At 39.1% G+C, this 16,133-nt stretch overlaps 11 protein-coding genes across 11 annotated transcripts; 5 read left to right on the forward strand and 6 right to left on the reverse strand.

Moving 5' to 3' along the window:
- Nucleotides 1-128: 128 nt before the first annotated feature.
- UBX3 (clathrin-mediated endocytosis regulator UBX3) lies at nt 129-1,493 on the reverse strand (the record flags this gene model as incomplete). Its single annotated transcript, XM_056226676.1, has 1 exon — nt 129-1,493. One exon carries the CDS (start codon nt 1,491-1,493, stop codon nt 129-131), a length of 1,365 nt encoding a protein of 454 aa, XP_056080928.1.
- Nucleotides 1,494-1,765: 272 nt separating this feature from the next.
- Nucleotides 1,766-3,058, reverse strand: RAM1 (protein farnesyltransferase; the record flags this gene model as incomplete). The annotated part of the gene is made up of 1 exon (XM_056226677.1): nt 1,766-3,058. One exon carries the CDS (start codon nt 3,056-3,058, stop codon nt 1,766-1,768), a length of 1,293 nt encoding a protein of 430 aa, XP_056080929.1.
- Nucleotides 3,059-3,542: 484 nt separating this feature from the next.
- Nucleotides 3,543-4,991, forward strand: NUR1 (Nur1p; the record flags this gene model as incomplete). Its single annotated transcript, XM_056226678.1, has 1 exon — nt 3,543-4,991. The coding sequence occupies one exon, from the start codon at nt 3,543-3,545 to the stop codon at nt 4,989-4,991; it is 1,449 nt and encodes a 482-aa protein (XP_056080930.1).
- A 156-nt stretch (nt 4,992-5,147) lies between these two features.
- Nucleotides 5,148-6,725, reverse strand: ASM4 (FG-nucleoporin ASM4; the record flags this gene model as incomplete). The annotated part of the gene is made up of 1 exon (XM_056226679.1): nt 5,148-6,725. One exon carries the CDS (start codon nt 6,723-6,725, stop codon nt 5,148-5,150), a length of 1,578 nt encoding a protein of 525 aa, XP_056080931.1.
- A 212-nt stretch (nt 6,726-6,937) lies between these two features.
- LUC7 (Luc7p) lies at nt 6,938-7,771 on the reverse strand (the record flags this gene model as incomplete). The annotated part of the gene is made up of 1 exon (XM_056226680.1): nt 6,938-7,771. One exon carries the CDS (start codon nt 7,769-7,771, stop codon nt 6,938-6,940), a length of 834 nt encoding a protein of 277 aa, XP_056080932.1.
- A 382-nt stretch (nt 7,772-8,153) lies between these two features.
- Nucleotides 8,154-8,975, forward strand: SMKI04G1520 (carboxymethylenebutenolidase; the record flags this gene model as incomplete). Its single annotated transcript, XM_056226682.1, has 1 exon — nt 8,154-8,975. One exon carries the CDS (start codon nt 8,154-8,156, stop codon nt 8,973-8,975), a length of 822 nt encoding a protein of 273 aa, XP_056080933.1.
- Nucleotides 8,976-9,167: 192 nt separating this feature from the next.
- On the reverse strand, nt 9,168-9,374 carry SMKI04G1530 (uncharacterized protein; the record flags this gene model as incomplete). The annotated part of the gene is made up of 1 exon (XM_056226683.1): nt 9,168-9,374. One exon carries the CDS (start codon nt 9,372-9,374, stop codon nt 9,168-9,170), a length of 207 nt encoding a protein of 68 aa, XP_056080934.1.
- A 572-nt stretch (nt 9,375-9,946) lies between these two features.
- On the forward strand, nt 9,947-11,584 carry NDE2 (NADH-ubiquinone reductase (H(+)-translocating) NDE2; the record flags this gene model as incomplete). The annotated part of the gene is made up of 1 exon (XM_056226684.1): nt 9,947-11,584. The coding sequence occupies one exon, from the start codon at nt 9,947-9,949 to the stop codon at nt 11,582-11,584; it is 1,638 nt and encodes a 545-aa protein (XP_056080935.1).
- Nucleotides 11,585-11,969: 385 nt separating this feature from the next.
- Nucleotides 11,970-13,310, forward strand: SUB2 (ATP-dependent RNA helicase SUB2; the record flags this gene model as incomplete). The annotated part of the gene is made up of 1 exon (XM_056226685.1): nt 11,970-13,310. The coding sequence occupies one exon, from the start codon at nt 11,970-11,972 to the stop codon at nt 13,308-13,310; it is 1,341 nt and encodes a 446-aa protein (XP_056080936.1).
- A 346-nt stretch (nt 13,311-13,656) lies between these two features.
- RPS16B (40S ribosomal protein uS9) lies at nt 13,657-14,511 on the reverse strand (the record flags this gene model as incomplete). Its single annotated transcript, XM_056226686.1, has 2 exons — nt 13,657-14,064; nt 14,488-14,511. 2 exons carry the CDS (start codon nt 14,509-14,511, stop codon nt 13,657-13,659), a joined length of 432 nt encoding a protein of 143 aa, XP_056080937.1.
- Nucleotides 14,512-15,135: 624 nt separating this feature from the next.
- RPL13A (60S ribosomal protein eL13) lies at nt 15,136-16,095 on the forward strand (the record flags this gene model as incomplete). The annotated part of the gene is made up of 2 exons (XM_056226687.1): nt 15,136-15,139; nt 15,500-16,095. 2 exons carry the CDS (start codon nt 15,136-15,138, stop codon nt 16,093-16,095), a joined length of 600 nt encoding a protein of 199 aa, XP_056080938.1.
- Between the last annotated feature and the right edge of the window lie 38 nt (nt 16,096-16,133).

Below are 16,133 nucleotides of genomic sequence, written 5' to 3' on the forward strand. Positions count from 1 at the left end.
ACCTTCAAATGTGTACATTAAAAGACGGCAGCGTAGGCACAAATATAATTGCATAAAGTTGTGTAGATATAAATTTAACCATACTTTAGAACGAAGATATTGAAATGAGTATTTTTTTAATTTTCTCATTATTCCAGACGCTCCATCACAATATTTCCTGATGGGTATATGCCACCAGCGTCAGATATTTTGGTAGATGGATCGAGCTCTCTTCTTGGTACTGGCGTGATCAATTTAAACCCATACTGGTGTTGATAGTTAGCAGGGTGTTCAACAAACGGAGTATGCCCTTCTGAATCCAATAAGCCACGTAACTGTAGTTCTACGAATGCATAGATTTCTTCTGTTGGTAAAGAAGCGTCGAATTTTCTCACTAATCTCTGGCCATTTTCCAACCTGATCGCCACTTTGCTTGCATCTTTACCAGGAGACGGTTCAGGTTTCAGCTGCCCCTTTCTCCACAAGAGCCATTGATTTTCTATTCTTTCGTGCTCTCGTTCCCTTTGTTCTCTTTGAATCTGTTCCGATCTTTCTGACTCTCTCTGTTGATCACGTCTCAAAGAATCTTGGTATCTCGAATCCTGTTGTTGCCTTATCAATCTCTGCATTTCAACATTCTGCCTTTGTTGGCGCAATTGAATCAGTCGAGGATAATTCTTGGAGAATATAGTCTCCAAATCTTGAGGCATATAGTTAGAAATAGAACCTTCAACTCTCGCAACTAATTCTATTTTCTTTTCCGCTTTTAAGGAAATTATTCCAAGTAAGGGATATTGTCTAATTTTTAGTGCATTTGAAACCTGTAATCCTTCAGAAGTAGTGACATCACCAAACCATAATAATACCTGGTACTTCCTTATCATGTTAACAAAAGTTTCTGAGCACAGTATTTTATTAACATAATCCATATGATTATCCAGAAGCGGATCATGCAAATAAATTACTCCAAATTTTACTTGTTCACTACAAGCATCCAATAGTTCAGTATAACTGCTTTGCATAATACTTTTTAAAAACGTTCCATTTTCTGGATTATACAAGGAGCCAAAACTGAACTGAACTCCACTGTTTTGATTGTTCCTCGCATCTTCACTGTTTCTATTATCGTCAATGTTTCCATTAGCTTCGGAACACGTTACAATTTGAGATTCGTTTTCTAAATTTTCTAAGAGACAATTTAACTGAGAACTATGATCTAGCAAACGATTGTGCTTTCTCTGGTAGAATCCATGAAATCTTAACAAAGGTTTCAAAAGACGTGAACTTCGGATTATGAAATTCAATAAGTAATAAAGAACTATCAGGGGAGCTTGGAAGAGAAAGTGAAGTACCGACTTTGTGTATCTATCCCGGTTCTGTGTTGGTTCGTTTGCACTGTTATTTTGATCATCTGCTCTTCCATTCATATCAGTAGGTGGTTCTTCCCTAAAAGCTCCTGGAATCTGAATAAAGGGCTCCTCATTATTTCCAAAAGTCTGTCTAAATAAGTCCATGCTTATAAGATAATCGTAAATTTTAGTCAAACTATCTAGTAGAATGATAAGTAAGAAAACTTAGAATAAGATAGCTTGGTTCATCCGTTATAATAGACAAGGGTATATTATATGCCTTATTACGATTTCGCTCTGATAATGTCGTTTTAAAAAGCGGTAACCGAAGTGTCGAATAAGCATTAACAAAACCACCAAGTGAAATGGAAGTAGTTAAAATATAAGAGATTACCAAAAACTAAAGATAGGTACATAGATGTGTTATATGGATGATATTAAGGAGGTAAACCGGAATCAAAGTAGTGTATAAATCTTCTTACGTTTTCTGTTGGTAAACCGTAGACAGGGTTGACATCGGTAAGTTCTGATGACACAATTTGACGGTTTGGAATACATTTGATTTTATGTGGAGGATCATTAGAAGCGCAAGTGTATAAACTCTCAGTCACTGCGAGTCCTAATAGGCAATAATTTGTATGGTAGAAATCAGAGTGAGCTCCTGGTTTATCTCTCAAGCCAGGCTGTTCTTTTTCTTGACAACATAATAGTATATATTCCCGGAGAGCATTTTTATCAAAACACTGGCCATACCCTAATGCCTCAAGTATGGCAGCTGAGGCCCCAACCCAAAAACTGTAGCAACCATCGACAAGTTTGTTGCTTCTTCCGCAAAATCCTCGCTCTTCTTGTAGCTGACGAGCACTACACCACTCTAATAGTTTTTCTACATTAATCACATTCAAAGATCTTAGAATAGCTAGACTTGCTGTAGCACAGAAAGTATACCCTCCGTGTGCTTCGTCTACGTGAGGACAACTGCCGAATCCACCCTCATAGCTTTGACATTCTTTCAAATAACCCAATACACCTTCAGTAAGTTCATCTGTAAGGATATTTAATAGTGCTGCAATGCTTAAGGCACAGTATATACCTCTTGTGTCTACCTCTCCAACTTCCAAACAGGTCTTAAATCCTCCATTAGGTTCTTTCAAAGACAGCAGCCATTCGTAAATTCTTCTCCGGTCAATTCTGTCCCAGCAGCCATCTATATTATCACAAAGTGATAAAACGTTAATTGCAGCATATGTACTGGCCAAATGAGGTAATTGCCCTGGTCCTCCACCAAAGGGTCCTCCTGAACTACTAATGGAAAAAAGCTTATTCACAATTTTTCTTTTGACACCGTCTGAAAGCCAGTCTTTGTCCATCACCTTCAAAGAATTAGCAATCCAATATAGCATCCATGGTTGAGAAGCATCTAGTGCGGTCATTTGTGGAGGTAACGAAATTTCAAAGGCAACATCTAAGTACATCTTGTGGAACTCTTTCGTGAGAGTGGGTCCGTCAGGGTTTCTACCATTTTCATATATCTCTAACACACTTTGTAGTACTTCATGCCGTGCTTCAGTTGTGACCGTCTCCAATTCTTTCAACAATGGTTGGATTGTGTGACTTGTATCTAAATCGGTCAGATCGACGACTTTCTCCATTACTGGTCTCTTTCTTCCTAATAAAGCTGTGTTTATAAATTTAGCCCTAGCTATGGATCTTCCTACCCTCTGTCGCATACGCTTTGATTACTTTAGGTTTTATAGGCAATGCAGTTGTTTGTTCATAGGAACGGCGATGAAATGGACCCTTGCTTGGTATCTCAGTCACTTTCGCGTGTTTTAGTTTGAAACTTCTCAATGAGGCAGCTGCTTATGTGAAAGAAATTTAACTGCGAGACAAGACAGTCTCCTTCCTATTTTCACCACTGACCAGAGATAGTTGAAGAGGAAACGATAATCAAGGTACGAGTGTATTGAGTCGTGAGTTTGATTAGGGCAGAGACGGATATAGTGATCCCTTACATTAGCGGAAGTAGGGAAAAATAGCCCAGCAATAAACAAAGAAAAGAGTCGTTACTATACTGAAAACCATAACTCCATCAAAACAGGTGGTACATTTTTTCTAGTTTGATTTAGCAGCACTTATAGGGCAGCGAAAGGAACACCCTGGCGAACTTTACTGTGAATTGAGAAGCTTTACGTATAAAAAATCAGCAGTGAAATGGATTCAAATGGAGAGATAAATGACCTATATAGTCATTCGGAGTTGATTAATGAAGAAACGGAATCAAAACTGGCATGGGTTAAGAGGTGGTATCAGCTAATCGCCTCCCCTTTAGATTTGCAGCTAGTAATAAATGAAAAGTTGGAGATGATAGATTGGGATGCGTATGCCAAAAGCCTAGCTAAGCCATTAGGGAACTTTTTAACGACACTTTTTTTTATCATGAGACTCTTACAAGACAATTTGATCAAGCCCAATTATTACAAGCTTAATGTCAAGTCAGACGCTTTCGATCTTTCCAAATCTAGCAAATTAAAAGAGTTTGATCATTTATGGGAAATATCTTCTAGTTTTCAAAATGGTAATCAATTTTATGCTTTTCAATCTTTTTATTTCATTACTCTCAGATTTATGGATAATCTTTTTAAATGTGCTATTATAATCTTTTTGTCCCTAAACCTTTATCTAACTTATAGATTCATGTTTGGATATTTTAAAACTTATAATTTATTCCATTTGAGAAAGGAGTTCAATTCTTCAAACCTAACTAAACATAACCTGAGTTACTTGAGTAAAGAATACTATGAAGATGTTTACAAAAAGTCATTGTGGTCTATGTTAAAGCATTTTTTTAAAGGATCTGGCGATGATACACCTCATATTGATCAAGATGATGATGAAATATTCTATCAGTTAAAAAAATGGACTCCGACCAAGTTTATGATTAATCTTTTTGTATCGTTCTCACCAACAGCGATTGTATTTTTGAGCCTTTCCGATGTTTCGTTTACCACTGTGATTGCTTTGATCTTACATCAATATATCTTAGATTATGTCATAACTAATAGATTCCAAAGAAGTGTGGAAGATGAGTTGATCTTATCAAGTGCAGCTTTGCAAGAATATGAAGACAAGCATATAATGTCACGAATAAATCAATATAGTAGCAAGGACACCATATCATCTAGTAGAGGCGCTAAATCTAAAACACCAAGAATATTCACCACTCATTCATTACGTGGAGAAGAAATTAGAGAGGTATATAATTACAAAAAAAAGGAATTTGAGGTATTGCCTAAAATAACTGACAATTGGCGAGGACCCCGAGAAGCCAGAGTAAAAAACTTTGAAGGCATTTCTCAAGTATTCGGTAATGACATCCATTCTTTTGATTCCCAGCTTTCTTCCCAGCTCTACCCATATTTCGGCGAGAAATTTCCAAACAATGAATATATTAGATTAACATCAAAACAAAATTCAAAGAAGGATGAAGCTTACCTGCCAAATCAAGACCAGAATACATCAAAATCTTTGAGCCCTTTAAGAAAAACACCCTTGAGCACAAGACAGAAAAGTTTTGAAGGTTCAGAATTGAATGCATTGAATAGAGATGGTATCAAGGTCATTCTTTGCTCGCCAAAAAAGAAGAACATTAACAAAGAATAGAAGAAATGTCTCAATTATTTCGAATTATATATAGGTAAGTAAAAAAATAATAATACAATGCCGTTTATAATATTCTCAATAGTTGCCAGGACAATCACATATCGTGATATACTTGAAACTCTGAAATTTTATAGGTGATTAGTTGATCAATGTCTGTTATAGATCATTCCAACCAAATAACCAATTACTTAGTTTATGCATGAAGCCAGCAGGTTCGTTATTTCTATAACTCTCTTCATTCAGGCGCATTTTGGATTCTAAATTCTGCAGTACGGTCGGAATTTTCGAGTTGAGGCTTGTGTTGTGGATGGATAACAATTTCTCATCCATTCCATCTAATTGCTTTTTGAGAGAATTTGTCTTTTTGGGGCTTGGAAAGATTATTCCCTTACCAATATTTACTGCAGAAAAGTTGACGTCTTTTCTTAGCAGAGCATCGTTGGTTAGCAATATGTTGGACGGGGACGGAGTGCTCGATGTCGATGATGTCGAAGGGCTCTGATACATAGGAACATTAAATTCCCCAATGTCATCAATGTTATCAATTTTGCAACCGGCTAGTTGCTCTACCACGTCCCTGGAATATGGGATACAACCAATTAAAGCGCCGTGGAATATGCTTCCATTTTCTTGTAATGCTCTCAAAGCACAAGATGGAGAATTATAAGTGAGTTTGACCCAACTTTCACCGGTGAATATTGGATATTTTCTGTTACTCAATTCATCATCTCTACCTTTAAAAGTAATGGATTTGTTAGCAGCAGAATCACTTTGTTCACTGCTTGTATCGCTATTGTGGAGTATTCTGAAGGAGTTTGGGCTGAGCCCGCGACTCAAACGCAAAACCTGAAAATCCTCCATAATGGGACCAAAATGGGAAAAGTGCTCAATCAGTTCATTGGAAATTGATTCGGGGTAACCAAATACGACAACTGCACTTAAGTTTGTAGATTTGATAGAGATTTCGTGAGCCTTGTTAATGTTTGTATCCGCAGTATTGTAATTGTTATCTGAATGACTATTTTCAATGTTTGCTATTCTAACGTAAGAGTCTTTGTCAAAAACATTTGGAGTGTTCTTGGAATCATAGGCTGGGCTATTTATTTTTTTGGATGTAAATTTATTGGAAACAAATTGGGTTGTTAAAGACGGAATAGAACCGAATTCATCCTCACGTTGCCAGTCCTGTAAAGTAACGGTGGGTGGAATATCGTTGAAATTTGTTAAGAAGGAATTGATATCATTAGTAACCGCTGATTTGCTTCCTTCATTATGTTTGGAATCCTGATTCTGCTTACTGAAGCTTCTCATTGTAGTATTGATAGAAGATGAATCATCATTTTGATTAATGTCAGATGAACAGTTTTGCTTTGTTGTTTTCCTTCTTATCACCGTATGAGGAGTGAACCTTTTTTTTGGATCATTCACCCAACTAGGATTACTTCCCTGACTATGATGGTTTGTGTTGTCGCTGTTATTACTTATGTTATTATTGTTGTTGATGCTATTACTAATAATATCGCTACTGTTATTATTGATGTTTACGGTATTGGTAAGTGAGGTACCAAATCTTGAAGGGCCTGTACCAAAAGATGCGCTAAATTGGGAACGTTGCTGTTGCTGTTGAAGTGACGGCGGCTGTAGTGGAGCCTGAAACATCTGAGTGTTTTGTGGTGGTTGTGATGTAAGGCTTGCAAGCCCGCTATTGTTGTTGCTCGAATGTACTCCAAACATTTCAAATGTGCAGTTCCGTATTTAACACGTTACAGAGAAGAAAATAGGTGCAAATAAAACGTTAGATAAAAAGCAACAAAATATACCTATCTTATCAGGCAATAGAAGATTCAAAGGTATGCGTTTGTTATTTGCAATGCTTCGAACCTACCTCTGCAAACACTAGTACTCCTTCAAACAAAAATTTTCCAGGACCAGTTTTTTTCTATGCCCTACACAAAGCGTTTTCCGGGTAGTGCTGCAGCTGTCCTATTGGTGTTACCGGTTTGGTTATTCTTCATCAGCCGATGATAATCCTCTCTCATCTTGACGTATCCCAGATGGATCTTCCCCAGGAAGTGGTCAGCGAGCCTTCTGTCTGTGTCTAAACGTGATAGATACGCCCCGCACACCTCGCAGACCTGTAACTTTTGTTGAGCACTCTGACCAACGTTCTCCGTGATGTTTCTAACACGTTTGGCAACGTCTTTCCTTTTGCTCATTAGTTCTTGCAACTTCACCGACTGTAGCATGCCCATAGTGACTTCATCTGCATGGATCAAAGAATCAATCTCTTGTCCCATTAGACCTATCCGCGCATCCAAGACATCCAGTTCTTCAGTCACCTGCTGGATCTTCATTCGTTCCTCGGCGGTATGCTTTAAACTCTGCAACGCCAGAGATATCTGGCCATTACACTCGTTAACAAATCGAGACAGGATGGCAAGGTATTCCCTTTCGAATTCGGGAAATGTCTTGCCCTGCTTGATCTCTCTTTCGTACTGGATTTTATGCTTGGCCAGATGGATCTGCGGGCACTTTCCCAAGCTTTGCTTGGTGCCCTGGAACAGATCGTAGGGACATTCCCCTACAAGGTATGACTTGCAGATCTTGGGGTCGTGCAGTCCGAGGTCTCTCTTTTGGTGCGAATATCTGTTGTGGCGGAAACTAAAGTCCCTGCCCATTAACTGCTCGACGAGCTTGCGTTGTTCTGCGGCTGGTGTTGACATAGTAGACATATTGACAATAGTGTGCGGCTCCTTTGGAGTGTTTGAAGCATACTGCATTATATCTTACTTATTCTACAAGTTAATGCTCTCTTTTCTCTCTTCTCTAGTGCCTGAAACATCGGCGGTTATTCGGGTAATACATTGGCATGTCGTTATTACAGTGGAGCATACGACTAACTGATACGTATTAACCAGGTTCTCCAACTGTATCATGTACCAAATCACCCTGATGTTTGACTAACAGCACCCACTGGTTTTGATGTGCCTTCCAGTCGGTGTTTCCTGCCATCTCTTTAGCATTTTCCAGTGTTGCTGGATGCTTTACGAAGAACAAAGGGAAATTTTATCGGCAAAGCGTCACAGGGAGGAACTATATAAAAGAAGGGTCAGTCAGAAAACGAGGCCGTAAATGATGTGATAGAAGTAAGCAAAACAAACGATGTTGATCACAGAGACCTTCCACGATGTGCAGACATCGTATGGCACTACTTTGCGTATATACGTGTATTCTCCCAAGATTGCAGGCTACCCGCAGGCTAAGTTTCCTGGCGTAATCCTGTACAGTGAAATCTACCAGGTTACGGGGCCTGTCCGTCGTTTTGGGCAAAGAATTGCGTCTGAAGGCTACGTGGTGGTGGCACCTGCTATTTATCACAACTTCATGGGTCCTGAAGCGTTGCCTTACGACGTGCAGGGCACCGATATCGGTAACGAGTACAAGATCAAGAAGCCGTTAGAGTCTTATGATGAGGACAACAAGCTATGTTGCGATCTGCTTTTCCAGTTACCGCAGTTTGATGGTAAAAGGGTCGGATCCACAGGGATGTGTTTAGGTGGTCATTTGGCTTTTAGGGCGTTATTGGACAAGAGGGTCACCTGCGCAACGTGTTTCTTCCCTACGGATATCCATTCAAGAACTTTGGGTCTGGGCCAAGACGACAACTCATTGGAGCGCATTTCCAAGGAGTTGGGTAATAACCAAGAAATGGTCTTAATCTTCGGGACTGCGGACACCCACGTCGACCCGGAAGGCCGCGACCTGATCAGAAAGACTCTCAGAGACCACGGAGTAAAATTCACGTTCTTGGAAATCTTGGCTGCCCAGCACGCCTTCATCCGTGACGAGTTCAGCAAGGGTAGGTTCGACTCTGCTATCACCCAAAGTTGTCTCGGCTTCCTGTTCGAGCAGTTCAACAGGAAACTGAGAATTGACCTAGGTGAATTTGTAGATGATAACACACCACTGGAGCACGTGTGTTGAATTCCGCCCTCTACTCTACATATGCTAAATACTAAGTAAAGGCACCATATAGAAAAGCCTTTTACCTAAGAAAAAAAACCATGGGAAAGAAAAAGGGCAAAAATTACAGCGTTTTAAAAGTACTCTATTCTATATGTATAAAACTACCGCGACCATTACATCCCAGTAAAAACCCATGCAGAAAGCCTCCATCTATCTTCTTGATTGATCGGCTTTCAACTTCTCGAGCTTCTCAGCCTCTCTTCTAGCATCAGCAGCAGCCTGCTTTTGTCTCAAAATTTCAGCGTCTGACTCCATTCTTTTCTTTGGATCACCATTCTTTTTCTGGCTCTTGGCCATGTCCTTTTGCTTTTTCAAGTTTTTTTGTCTTGCCAAGTCTCTTTGATTACCTCTAGCCATTGTTAAGGGTGTGTCGTCCTGGGACGTAAATTGGATCTCTGTGAAGTAGTATTGCCGTAGCCTACGCTAGAAACCTATAACCATACTCTAATAAACGTGGAAACGTTGCCATGGCAAAGACAAAGGAAGCGGTTTTGAGTGAAATAATAGAAAACAGGTGGCCGGGTAAATCCAACCATTTGTATTGTGTATATTACGCATAAATGCCGAAAACGGTGCTTGATTTAGTCATTCCTTATGATGCTATTTATTGTATGTATATATACATATGTCACGCGTTCCTCAGCACCGGTACATGCATTAAGATAGGAGCGTCACAGTAGCAGGTCATCTCTGACACTTCTTTCCCTAATTTTGTTTTTGTTTTTGTTTTTTTCAAAGGGTTTCTCTACAGCCTAAATGCCTCCCCTAATAAGTCAGCCCCTCCCTTTGATACTCCATCATTGTCCTGAGTATATATTACAGGTACATAGACACTAGCGGGTGGATTTGTCTTGAGAAGATCGTATCACGAGCTTAGTAATAATTTAAAGGCACTAAGGCAGAAACAACTAGTGTATTTTCTTCTTTCGATGTTGCCCAGGCTTGGTTTTGCGAGGACTAATAGGTCCATGCAACGATTCAAGATGACCCAGGTTTCTAAACCATTTTTCCATTCTAGCGAAGTCGGTAAGCCAAGGCCATTGCAGAGATCATCGAAATCCTACACAGCGGTATTCAAGAAATGGTTTGTCAGAGGTTTAAAGCTAACTTTTTACACTACGTTGGCCGGCACTCTGTATGTGTCGTACGGGCTGTATAAGGAATCGAACCCGCCCAAGCAGATTCCCCAGTCTGCTACTTTTGCTAATGGCTTGAAAAAGAAAGAGCTGGTCATTTTGGGCACAGGTTGGGGCGCCATTTCTCTTTTAAAGAAACTGGACACATCTTTGTACAACGTGACCGTGGTGTCACCAAGAAGCTTCTTTTTGTTCACTCCGCTGTTACCTTCTACACCCGTAGGAACCATAGAGATGAAGTCTATTGTTGAACCTGTTAGGTCCATTGCTAGAAGAACGCCTGGGGAAGTCCACTACATTGAGGCGGAAGCATTGGACGTTGACCCCCAAGCAAAAAAAGTGGTGGTGCAATCGGTGTCTGAGGACGAGTATTTTGTTTCCACCTTGAATTATGACTATCTTGTCATCGGTGTAGGAGCTAAGACTACGACTTTTAATATTCCTGGAGTTTATGGGAACGCCAATTTCTTGAAAGAGATTGAAGATGCTCAAAATATCCGTATGAAACTAATGAAAACCATAGAACAAGCAAGCTCATTTCCCGTAAACGATCCAGAAAGGAGACGTTTATTAACATTTGTTGTTGTTGGTGGCGGGCCCACGGGTGTGGAATTTGCCGCAGAACTGCAAGACTATATCAACCAAGATTTAAGGAAATGGATGCCCGATTTGAGTAAAGAAATGAAAGTTATTTTGATTGAAGCTTTGCCTAATATTTTGAACATGTTCGATAAGACTTTGATCAAGTATGCAGAGGACCTTTTTGCTAGAGACGAGATTGACTTGCAGGTAAATACTGCCGTGAAAGCCGTCGAACCAACCTACATCCGCACTTTGCAAAACGGCCAAAAAGCCACCGATATCCACTACGGAATGCTTGTTTGGGCAACCGGGAACGAACCGATAGAGTTTTCAAAAACACTGTTGGATAGGATACCAGAACAATCTAATAGGCGCGGTCTGCTAATCAACGATAAGCTGGAGCTACTAGGAGCCGAGGATTCTATTTATGCCATTGGTGACTGTACTGCACATACAGGTTTTTTCCCTACTGCACAAGTTGCTCATCAGGAAGGTGAATACTTAGCCAAGATCTTGGATAAAAAATTACAAATAGAACAGTTAGAATGGGACATGCTGAAAAGTACTGATGATGCTAAAGTATCACGCCTGCAAAAGGAAATCAACTTGAGAAAATCCAAGCTAGATAAATTCAACTACAAGCATATGGGAGCCCTTGCGTATATCGGGTCCGAAACCGCAATTGCAGACCTACATATGGGCGATTCATCATACCAACTGAAAGGTATGTTTGCATTCTTGTTTTGGAAATCTGCTTATTTGGCTATGTGTCTCTCCATCAGAAATAGGATTTTAATTGCCATGGACTGGACCAAGGTTTACTTCCTTGGAAGAGATTCCTCCGTGTAGTTCTTGTTTTACATATTGTTTCTCGCAATTCAATTCCTTTATATTATCATGTATTGTACTTAAAAAATATACCCTTTATTGGTTATAATCTCTATGTTACCCTCTCTCGTCAGAGGTGATTTTTTTATGTGATGAAGTTTTAAGAAGGAAAAAGAAAGTCGACAACACGCCAAACAAACAAAGGGTTTTCTTCGATACCTGAAATATAACAGTTATAGGGCAGAAGTTGAGGTCTTATCTTTCTAAGTGTTGTTATTTTTAGTGGTAACACGGATTCGTTTGTCTGTTGGAATTTCACGTTATTTTTATCATCTGAATAACTAACTTATATTCACTTCAGCAAGAGGTTCAAAAAAAATCGTTCATTCTTTAACAACAGCAAAAAATGTCACACGAAGGTGAAGAAGATTTATTGGAGTATTCCGATAACGAACAAGAAATTCAAATTGATGCTTCCAAGGCCGCTGAAGCTGGAGAAGCTGGAGCTGTCGCATCTTCCACTGAAGGTGATAATAATAACAACACGGCAACCGGTGACAAGAAAGGTTCTTATGTCGGTATCCATTCCACTGGTTTCAAAGATTTTTTGCTGAAGCCGGAACTATCAAGAGCAATCATCGATTGTGGTTTTGAACATCCTTCTGAGGTCCAGCAACATACTATTCCTCAGTCTATTCATGGTACTGATGTCTTGTGTCAAGCCAAGTCAGGTTTAGGTAAGACAGCTGTTTTTGTCTTATCCACTTTGCAACAATTGGACCCCGTTCCTGGTGAAGTTGCCGTTGTTGTCATTTGTAACGCTAGAGAATTAGCTTATCAAATCCGTAACGAATATTTGAGATTTTCCAAGTATATGCCAGATGTAAAGACTGCCGTTTTTTACGGTGGTACGCCAATTTCCAAAGACGCTGAGCTTTTGAAGAACAAAGACACTGCTCCACATATTGTTGTTGCCACACCAGGCCGTTTAAAGGCTTTAGTGAGAGAAAAATACATTGATTTGTCTCACGTCAAGAACTTTGTCATTGATGAATGTGATAAAGTTCTGGAAGAATTAGACATGAGGAGAGACGTTCAAGAAATTTTCAGAGCTACTCCAAGGGACAAACAAGTCATGATGTTCTCAGCCACACTTTCTCAAGAAATTAGACCCATTTGTAGACGTTTCTTACAAAATCCATTGGAAATTTTTGTCGATGATGAAGCCAAATTAACTTTGCATGGGTTACAACAATACTATATTAAGTTAGAAGAGCGTGAGAAAAACCGTAAGTTAGCTCAATTATTAGACGACTTGGAGTTCAATCAAGTCATTATTTTCGTCAAGTCTACCACAAGAGCTAATGAGTTGACCAAATTGTTAAACGCTTCTAACTTCCCCGCTATCACCGTTCATGGTCACATGAAACAAGAAGAACGTATTGCTCGTTACAAGGCTTTCAAAGATTTTGAAAAGCGTATTTGTGTATCCACAGATGTTTTTGGTAGAGGTATCGATATTGAACGTATCAACTTGGCCATCAATTATGATCTAACCAATGAAGCTGATCAATATTTACATCGTGTTGGTAGAGCTGGTAGGTTTGGTACTAAGGGTTTGGCTATTTCCTTTGTTTCGTCCAAGGAAGATGAGGAAGTCCTGGCAAAAATTCAAGAACGTTTTGATGTCAAAATTGCTGAATTTCCAGAAGAGGGAATTGATCCGTCCACTTATTTGAATAATTAATAAAGGAAAATGAAAAACAATTTTATATATAATATGTAAAGATTTTGTATTATTCAAACGAACTAAACAAACAAAAAGAAAAGGAGAAATTGATTTACAATTCCGAAAGTTCATTATTTCCGCAAAAATAGACGTAGTTATCCAATTTTTTGACATTTAAGACATTCCAGTTGGATAAGAAGCAGTTGAGCAAAAATATCGAAAAAATGCAATTTTAGTAAATGGATTCTAAATTAACGTTTTACCTGTTACAGGAAGATATACAGTATATGTAAGTAAAAAGTTTTTTAATACAATAAATGTGCAAAGAAAAGTGAAGAGATTTCCGAAAAAATCTTGTAATTTCTTAACGGTAAGATTTTTGGAATCTAGAACGAGCACCCTTACCACCGAATTTCTTTGGTTCTGGTCTTCTAGAATCAGCAATCAACAAAGTTCTGTCGTAAGAAGTGAAAGCTTTCTTCAATTCGTTCTTGGATTGTTCGTCAACGTACTTTTGGTGGTAAGCGACTAAACCCTTAGCAATGGCTTGTCTGATGGCGTAAACTTGGGAAACGTGACCACCACCAGTGACTCTAACTCTGATGTCGATGTTGGAGAACTTGTCCAAACCAACCAACAACAAAGGTTCGTAGACCTTAAATCTTAGGATTTCTGGTTCAACCAAAGTGATTGGAGAACCGTTGACCTTAATCAGACCCTTACCGGCTTTGACATGGGCAACTGCAGTTGCTGATTTCTTCTTACCGAAAGTCTGTCGAAAAAAATAACATGGAAGATATTTCATGTTAAGCATGTTAGTAAAATAAATTCAAAGTTTCCTGTTGTAAATGCACATGAATTGTATAGCTTGGAAAATATGAAGGCCCTTCTGGCACAATAGCGTGCGAAGTCTCCTTTTTATAGTTCAATTCAATGGAGTCAACATAACAGTCACAGAGTATGCCCATAAAAAATATCTACTTCGCACAAATAGATTAAAATAAATATTCCCCTATATGATCTGCATGATGTTCCCGACTGGCAAGTAATGTTGCACTGTTATCCATGTTTCTAATCTAATCAATCCCACCATTTTTTTGTTCAATTAGCCCTGTTTTTAGGTAGGAGATTATCTAACTGGATGTTTTCGATTTTCCTCACAAATTCATCATATTGTTTGAATTAATTAACATACTTGGACACTTGGGACAGCAGACATCTTGTGCTTATTCTCTTGCTGTACTTATTCAGAATATTACTAGAAAAAAAGGTATACACTAATTACTGTGCTGCGTAACCTATACATTTTACATCACACATACCTTTGACCTTGCAAGTGCTACTCTCTGGGCCACTACAACTGTCCATCGATAGTCTAGGCTCATGCAGCCTCTCTGGAGCATACAGCTGTCAGTAGTGTCTTTCCTTACAGCAGTAACAGGCAGTAAGCTTCGCCTACGAAAAGGCGACGTCCTAGAGGGAAAGAAGCCGCCTGGAAAACTTAACTGCTCCTTGGTATGCAAGCATTTTCTTGAACATTTTTTTTTCGTAGTACAGTATTTATTACATGTATGGGTGTTTTTAGAATACTTGATAGTCTTTAAGCAGAGAAAACATGATATCCGTTGTACACCCAATCATTTGATCTCGCATCCTTACATTCGCACAGGCAATTTTTTTCATGACAAATTTTCATTTTTTGTTCGGAATAATCACAACAAACGTTTGGAGATCTTGAAAACTTTGAAATAGTGGAATAATAGCTATTATCAGTTCAGCTTGCAGGATTTTCTTGCAAAGGCCCTGAAAAAAGCACAGCACAGCACAGCAGGAATCGTACACAATGGGTATGTCCAATATAAAAAGAAATAGAATCGCTTTGTCATATTATAAACAATGAAGGCTCACTTGAAACCAAATAAATGTCCCGTTGAGAGGCATGCGAATCACAACATATTATTGATGGATTCCAGAGAGGGCAATATTACGCCATTTAACACAGAGAATTCATCTTCATTTTACACTATTTGAGGAGTTCTAATACTTTATAGGTTACTTTGGAAATACATGATTATTTTGTCACCACTCCAGGTTGCTGGCCTTCAAGTGTTCTTAGATAATATGATAAACACGGTGGTTGATGTTAGAAATTGATTATTTGTTTACTAACAATTATTTAATATAATTTACCAATTGGATCATATTAGCCATTTCCAAGAATTTACCAATCTTAAAGAATCATTTCAGAAAGCACTGGCAAGAACGTGTCAAGGTGCACTTTGACCAAGCCGGTAAGAAGGTTTCTAGACGTAATGCTAGAGCTTCCAAGGCTGCCAAAATTGCCCCAAGACCATTAGACCTTTTGAGACCTGTTGTCAGAGCTCCAACTGTTAAGTACAACAGAAAGGTCAGAGCTGGTAGAGGTTTCACCTTGGCTGAAGTTAAGGCCGCTGGTTTGACTGCTGCTTACGCCAAAACCATTGGTATTGCCGTTGACCACAGACGTCAAAACAGAAACCAAGAAATCTTTGACGCCAACGTCCAAAGATTGAAGGAATACCAATCCAAGATCATTGTCTTCCCAAGAAACGGTAAGGCTCCAGAAACTGAACAAGTTTTGTCCGCTGCTGCCACTTTCCCAATTGCTCAACCAACTACTGATGTCGAAGCTAGAGCTGTCCAAGACAATGGTGAATCCGCTTTCAGAACCTTGAGATTGGCCAGATCTGAAAAGAGATTCAGAGGTATTAGAGAAAAGAGAGCTAGAGAAAAGGCTGAAGCTGAGGCTGAAAAGAAGAAATAGATCTAAAAACTTCTCTTAAGAATTTTTCATCCACAAAT

This window comes from Saccharomyces mikatae, assembly GCF_947241705.1.
Source record: "Saccharomyces mikatae IFO 1815 strain IFO1815 genome assembly, chromosome: 4".
Classification (NCBI taxonomy): Eukaryota; Fungi; Ascomycota; class Saccharomycetes; order Saccharomycetales; family Saccharomycetaceae; genus Saccharomyces; species Saccharomyces mikatae.